The 7,313-nt window shown below is 58.7% G+C and overlaps 1 protein-coding gene across 1 annotated transcript; it reads right to left on the bottom strand.

Moving 5' to 3' along the window:
* Window positions 1-368: 368 nt before the first annotated feature.
* SAMD10 (sterile alpha motif domain containing 10) lies at window positions 369-7,306 on the bottom strand. Its single transcript, XM_031556599.1, has 4 exons — window positions 7,226-7,306; window positions 2,751-2,941; window positions 526-813; window positions 369-458 (listed from the first exon to the last, which is right to left on the bottom strand). Exons 1-4 carry the CDS (start codon window positions 7,254-7,256, stop codon window positions 369-371), a joined length of 600 nt encoding a protein of 199 aa, XP_031412459.1. The 5' UTR covers window positions 7,257-7,306.
* Window positions 7,307-7,313: the final 7 nt, after the last annotated feature.

The raw sequence follows: 7,313 nt of genomic DNA, 5'->3' as shown, positions 1-7,313 counted from the left end.
ATAGAATAGAATAGAATAGAATAGAATAGAATAGAATAGAATAGAAGCCTGCCCCTGGCCTCCTGCATTTGGAGGTCATGGGGTGGCAGGCTGAGGTGCCAGCAGGACCAGAGCTGGCCCCAGCAATCACGTTCCCTGTCCCTGCAGGCAGGAGCTTTCCATTTCTCCATTCTCTACCCCACCTCCCTCATCAGGACGCATTCTCCTGACACTACGTGGGCTGATGGATGGGGGAAACAGGGCACCCATCAAAACCCATTAGTGCTGCCACCACCATCTAGCCACTCTCCTCCAGTCCAGGGGCTATTAAACAAGGCATTCACAACCAGCTTTTGTCCTTGTTCCCCAGCTAATGCTTCCTTTATTTCTCACACGGAGGGCTCGCTGAGCTCCTGCATTAGGGCTTTGCATTCCTCAAGGGCATAGGGCTGTGCATAGAGCTGCCCACGAGCCCATCCCTGGTCCCAGCAAAAAAGGGACACTGAGGGTCAGGGAGGATGATGCTTGCAGCTCTGTGCACTGCACTTTACACTCCATGGGTGCTGGCCAGCTCTGAGCTCTGCCCAGCCATGGACTTGTCGTAGTGGGACTGGAGCAGCGCTTTACACACAATGAGCACAAGGCACTGGGGGTAGCAGCAGTACCTGTGATGGCGTGGTGGGAGAACGCCTCGACGTAGATGAGATAGTTGTGTGGGCAGTGCTTCTTCAGCCATTTGCACACATCCTGCTGGCTCCACAGCACCACTGGCTTGGTAAGGCTGCCCAGCGTTGGGCTGGTGTGGTAGATGCCATAGTGATCGCAGCCACGGCCCTACAAGGGAGATGGGAAGTGTCAGCGGGGCTCAGCACTACGGGGAGCAAACTCCTGCGATGGGTCCTGTCCCGTCTGCCCAGAGATGATTCCTTCAGAGGAAGAAGGCCCAGCTCACCACGCACCTCCCAGCCCAGTGGAGCGCTGCAAGGGTGCAGAACCACCCTTGGGGACATCACCTGGGTCCTATGGGCTCTGCCCTGGTGGCAGATGGAGGGACCTGAGTCCTGATGTGAGGGGCAGGAGGTGACACTGAATGCACAGCAGTGTACGGAGCCAGGCAGCTCCCTCTGTGCTGCAATGGCAGGGGGTTGGATTTCCAGGGTCCCTCCTGGCAAACTCCTCTCCCTTGTCTTGGGAAGTAAGGGGATGAGCTAGGAATCTGCTGGCATCAGAAAGGTCGACAGCACTTGGTCTGCAGTGTGCCAGCACCGACCTCTGTGTGTGAACATTGGCTAATTAAGCATGCCTAATAGAGGAGTAGAGATAATTAGTGCAACAGGGTCTCCAGACATCCCGCGGTTATTGAAATGAATGGCACATCCCTGAGTGATGTCAAATGGGAGGAAATGGAGGGCAGAGGGGTCAGAGATACTCCAGTGAGTTGCAGGGCTGGGAGCAATGCTGCATCCCCCTGCCATGCTGCATCCCATTGCCATGCTGCATCCCCCTGCCATGCTGCATCCCATTGCCATGCTGCATCCCCCTGCCATGCTGCATACCCCTGCCATGCTGCATCCCCCTGCCACGCTGCATGCTGCTGCCCATGCTGCACCCCTGCACCCTGCTTCTGCTCCTGGGTTCTGGCTCTGGTTTCGCTGCCATGCAGCAGTAAGCAGTGCAGGGGCTGAGCCTGGCTGCTGCTGAGCGCTCTCCTCATACCACCACATACAGAGATGACGGTGAGCTCCCAGCAGCTATTACCCAACTAACCTCAGGGGCACTGGGGAAGAGGTGACTGACAACCCGCAATTTCTCCAGCCAGAAACGTGCTCGAATCCTCTTGTTTCTTGAGCTCCATTTCACAAAAGGGGGCTATATCCGTGCTCCAGGTTCCTGTGCTGCAGGTACCCCTGCACATTGCAGCCCTATGCCCTGGGTGCAGGCGCTCAGTGGGAGCAGCAGGACGTGGGGATGGCTGTAATGGATGCTGGGCTGCTTTTCCAGGCGGCTGAGCTGCGCTGTCTCTCTGATGAACTCTCAGCCGTGAACGGAGGCGAGCAGGCAGCAGCAATGCCCAGCAGTGGGGGTTGGATAGGGGAAGCCCAGACAGCAGTATGAGGACCCAAAGGAAGCAATTGGAGTCACCTCCACTCTCTGGGCTGTTTTCCCTTGTTTGTGGCACAATTAGAAGCTTTCTCACTCCCAAACCCCAGTGGGAGGGACTGGGAGGCACAGCTGTTGCATGGGGAGCTGCTCTGCTCTGTGCTGTGTCCCCATCGGGAGTGAAGGGGACATGGAGGTGATGGGGACCGAAGGGCCCCAGCAATGCCCCGAGCCCTCAGGCACCATGAGCACAGGAGCCAGGTTCTGCTGCTCCCTCAGCATCCTGGGTTAGCAGAGCACCAAAAGCTACAATGATTTTGATGCTCAGGGTTACAGAGCACCAAAGATCTGTCCCACTTCTCCCCATGGCAGCACAGAGCATGGCAGCAGGGAGTAGCCGGGAACCTTGGCCTCACTGCTTCATTGCTGCACATGAGTGCCATAAAGTTCCCAGTTTTAGCCAAGTTCCGACAATTTCCCTCCTAAGAGACATAACAAAGTCCTCTGTTCTTTTAAGGCATTACAAGGAATTCGGCTCTGGCGCATCTCTTGCAAAACGGTGCCAACTTCCAGCTCTGAGCAGGGAGGAGTTACAATGCAAAGCTCACCCAGCACAGCCCAGAACCACAAAACCCAGCAGTGAAAATGCTGACCCTGGAACTGAGCAATACCTGGGAGCCCTCTGTGCCCGGCTGCCGCAGGAGTTTGATGGCACGGCTGCCCTCGCCGCGCTGGCTGCGCCCGTCGTGCCAGGTGAGGCTGGTGCCAGGGCTGCGCTGCAGGCGGTAGCTGAGGTTCTCAGCTGACACCGTGTGCTCCAGGAGGCTGCGACAGAAGCTGAAGTGAGCGGCGGCGGCGGCAGCTGCAGAAGGAAAGGGGGTGAGAGGTGTCTGCCCTGCACCCAGGACCCCCAAAATGCCCCTTTAGCTGCAAGCTGCCCAGCTGTATCCTTTCCCTTTCCATCAGCCTCTTTCTGATGGAAACTCTTTTCTGATCCAGTCAGATGGATTCCAGAGACCAGGTGGAGTAAAGCTGTTCCCATGGGGTTGGAGAAGAAGACCTGTGGCACACCAATGGGTGCAGGTTGGCCTGGAGCTGGGGGGTGTGTGGGGCGTGCATGCTCTCCAACGTGCTCACCTTTGCAGCAACCATGGCCAGATTCAGTCCTTTGCCCTTACCTCTGTAAGCTCACCTCATCACATTTTGTTTGACTGCATTGCAATGAAGATGCAGAGCTCTCCTGCAGGCCAAAGGGGATTAGATGTTGCTGGGGGTGTGTGGGTAGAAGAAGGTTCGGGATGAGCCGCGCTGATCTGCAGCAGCATCCCCATCTCACCTGCCCCTAAACGCCCCTTAAAGCAGAGCAGGAAAGCACCAGCGGCTGAGAATAACCCAGGGCTGGGAGGGCTGGAGGGGATCCGCTGCTGCTCGGCCCCAGTGGGTGCAGAGGGGAGGAGGTTTCACCTCTCCCACACACCTTTATGCGAGGGGAAGGTGGGATGTAAATGCTGCCTGTGCAATTTATAGCCAGGACAGAAATAAATGTGTTTGAAGGCTGGATGTGTTGGATCCTGTAGGAAATGGGAAGTGAAAAGCGGAATGTCAGAGTTGGCTCCATGAGTGCTGCTCCAGCTTCGGATCAGCCTCCCAAGCCCTCTCTCGAGGGGCCAGAAAAGGGGATGGTTGGGTATGAGCTGAACAAAACCATGAGCACCTGTGCTGGGAGAGCAGCAGCTCCGTGTCCCAGCAATGTGGACAGCATGTGCCATGCCATGCCCTCTCCTGGCCTCCCAGTTTCAAAACCCATCCTTGGGAAACAGCAGCCTGACCCTAAAACTTTGCTCTTGCTCAGGTTTGTTTGGAAAACAAGGTCTTGCCCTGGGAGCAGGGGGTTTGCAGAAAACAAATGGATTGGAGTTGCATAGAGATGCTCTGTGCCCAGGGATGGAGCTGTGCCGGGGCTGTCCCTGCAGAAGGGCTCTGCCACCGTGGGGACCTTTAGCCAGAGGTGACCACAGAGCACCAAGTGCCATCATTGTGGCTCACGGAGCAGCAGGACGTGGGTATCTCTGCTCCTCTTGCAGCACGGCTCAAGGCAAAGCAGGAAAGCCAGTGAGAGCAGATGGGAGAGAGGGGGGAAGCAATGGGGGAAATGAGCCCAGAATAGCAGTGAGCAGGGAGAGCTGGGGTTCTGATCTGTGCTGGGGCACCTCACAGCCCCCCACTCCCCACATCCCAGCCCCGGGGACCCCAGGTTCCCATCATGGGCACTGAAGGAGTGCAGAGCCAGAACTCCCATCCCCTCCATCCTTTCCATGTGGCTTCACCATGGCGCAGGGCAGAGCTGCTGCCTGCGTGGATGGAGTGCCGGAGCCACGGACCATCTTCAGAGCAAAGGGGGAACGGAGGAAAATCTTCTCCTCTCATCCCCATTCCAGCATTGCATCCCTCCCTCCCAAACCAAACCAAACGAGCCTCCCCATCCCTTCCGGATGCCGCACCGCCCCCCAGCCCCGGGCCTCCTCACCTGGCTCAGGTGCGCCCTGCGAGCCGCGGATGCTGGCGACGCAGCAGAGGGACGGGCGGCCCTGCTGCATCCCGGCGGGAGGAGAGATGCGCGCGAGCGCTCGGCACCGGCTGTCACCAGCGCCGCTCCATCCCTTCCTCCCCTCATGCCTCTTCCACACCTGACTGCCTCCGCTGATTGCCTCCTTCCTTCTGCCAATAAACGGCGGCCGCACGCTCGCCCCGCATCCGGGAGCTCCGGCTGAGCAGCCCCCGCCGGCCTCACACGGGGGGGCACAAAGCTGCCGGTCCCCTGCCCAGCATCCTACCGAGCCGCAGCCCGAGGGCCTTAATCCCACCCGCGCCCTTGGATTTGGAGAGATGCTCCGTGCTCTCCCCGCGTGCTCCCGGCTAATCCGGCGATGGGGCCGGGGGGGCTCGGCCAGCTGGAACAGAGTGAGCAGCAGTTGGGCATCAAAGCACACCGTGGCCAGGAAAAGCCATGGCAAAGCCAGGCACGGCCTCAGCACCCTGCTCAGGATGCTCAGCTCCTCTGCTCCCATTGGGCACAGGGGGTTTTCCAAATTCCCCCCAAGCCCTGTGGACCCTGCTCCACAGAATGAGTGCCTGCAGCCTTGGGAATCGCTGCTGGCTCCTTTTCCCTCGGTGGCTTTCATGCATTTTGGGCACTCCTCCAGCAGCGTGGGGCAGCCATGGAGCGCAGAGGCCGTGCTGCTACGTGGCCCTGCCTTCCTCTCACCCTGCACATGGTCTCTCTGTATTTTTCCCCCTCTGGACACTTTTAGGGCTGGCTGCAAAGTGCTGCAGGAGCTCAGTGCAGCAGCAGCACCACTGGAGGGGGAGATTGATGGGAACCTCCTGGGAATGTGGCACAGAGACAGAAAGCTGAGGATGGGATGTCTGAATCCCAGTGCATCCTTGGCAGCGGGATCAGTACCTTCTGCAAATGCACTTCGTGTCTGCACACATGTGTTGTGCTTCCCCAAGGAATGCAGTTGCAAGCAGCCCAAGTTCATGTGCTAATGGTGCAAGGAGCATGGCACAGAGATGTGAGGAGCAGCTTGCTCTGTGCCCGATGCCATCAGTGTCCCCCATTCCTGCCCTGCTGCAGGGACGCATTTGCCATGGGGAGTGGAGGGGCTCCCAGGGGTGACACTGCAGCATCAGCCCCTGGGAGACGTTCGCTTTGCAGGGAACAAACCCCACATTGATGTGCTTGGTGTCTCCAAGGGGAAGAGACATTTAGCACCAAATGGTGCGAGAGATTTTCCTGCAGTCAGAGGGGGATTTGTGGCAGGGATTCGCCGGAGTGCTCAGCCTGCTGCTGCTCCTCGAGGTGAGGCCAGGGCTGAGAGCTGAGCTCTCCAGGAACCGCTGGGATAGGGGAATTGAGCACAGCTCTACTCGCAGGGCGGCTCTTTGAGGGATTTGTCTCACTTTCAGCAGTGTCTACATGAGCCACAAGCCTGCCTGGCATTGCCATTGTCCCAGGCTCCTCAGTTCCTTCCCTGCGGCTTCACCGCCATGCAGGGCAGAGCTGCTGCCGGCACGGAGCCCTGGAGGCAGGGAGCACTGTGATGCTCTCTGAGACCCCCACGGTATAGAGTGCTGGAAGCTGGACTTCTACAATGTTCTACAAACCAGGTCCTGCCCTGAGATGTTCCCAAATTCCTGCTGGCCCCGAGCAGGATGGGACCAAACCCAAAGCAAAGCAATGACCCCATGGAGCTCACACTCTCCAGGTCACCCCTGAGGCACATCTGGCTCAGTCCCTTGCTGCCGTTAGCACCATCCCATCATTCTCCTCATAATTCCCTGCTTGTGAAGGTGAAAGCCTGAGCCCCTCACATGGCTGGGGACGGAGCCAAGTGGGAAGGGAGGAGGAAAGGAACAAAAGGCAATGTCCTTCCCATGGCTGTATGTGTCTTTGTGGGTGTCTGTGCTGCTGAGGCCATGGACACTGCCAAGGGGTCCCTGATCACCTTGGGGCAAGGATGTGGGCAGGGAAGGAACTCCTGGTAGGAGCCCACCAGCACATGCACACACACCACATGCAGAGAGCCCATTCCATGTCCCCAAGCTTTTCCCAGGTGTCCCACCCTGCTCAGCACCCTGCTCCTGTCCTTGCACCCCTCTCTCCAGCTCAATAGCCCATTTCATTGGTATCCCGAAAACCGGGGATGAAAATAGGGATGGACAGGCAGACACCCACCTTCCCAGGATGGAGGGGGCTGCATATGGGAATGAAGGTGCAGACCCCCAGGATGGAGGAGACAGCAAGTGGGGATGGAGGACAAATCCTGAGGATAGAGGGCAGACTCATGGGGTGGAGAGGACACTGCAGGGGGGATGGAAAGCAGAGATGGGAGATGGACCCCGACATGGAGGGGCAGAGCCTCAGGGACGGAGGGAGCAAACAGCATTAACGGAGGGAAAGGAGCCCAGGAACAGAGGGGACGTTCCACCAAGGATGGAGGACGTACAGCGGGATGGAGGGAGGAGCTGGGGACAGGAGGGTGATGGAGGCAGCCCCCAGGACGGATATACATGCATTTCGGGTAGGAGGACCTGACCCCCGCGGTGCACCTGAGCCCCTCCCTCCCCCCACCACCGCCGCTACCTTCCATGTCCTTGGCTTCGCCGCAGCTCATCCTCCGCTCGGAAGGGGCCGCGCTCCGGCGGGGACGGAGCCCCGCGCCCCCCAGCGC

Source organism: Meleagris gallopavo, chromosome 22, assembly GCF_000146605.3.
Source record: "Meleagris gallopavo isolate NT-WF06-2002-E0010 breed Aviagen turkey brand Nicholas breeding stock chromosome 22, Turkey_5.1, whole genome shotgun sequence".
Classification (NCBI taxonomy): Eukaryota; Metazoa; Chordata; class Aves; order Galliformes; family Phasianidae; genus Meleagris; species Meleagris gallopavo.
Note: the sequence above shows the minus strand (reverse complement) of the source record. Positions and strands in the feature narration are given on the sequence as shown.

What these genes read in the sequence shown, in the direction of transcription:
- SAMD10 (XM_031556599.1), bottom strand. Translation starts at nt 7,256, where the DNA reads ATGAGCTGCGGCGAAGCCAAGGACATGGAAG. An exon ending in CGAAGCCAAGGACATGGAAG is followed by an intron (nt 2,942 to 7,225) that starts GTAGCGGCGGTG and finishes TTCCTTCTGCAG; the next exon opens with CTGCCGCCGCCGCCGCTCAC. An exon ending in CGGGCACAGAGGGCTCCCAG is followed by an intron (nt 814 to 2,750) that starts GTATTGCTCAGT and finishes TCTCCCTTGTAG; the next exon opens with GGCCGTGGCTGCGATCACTA.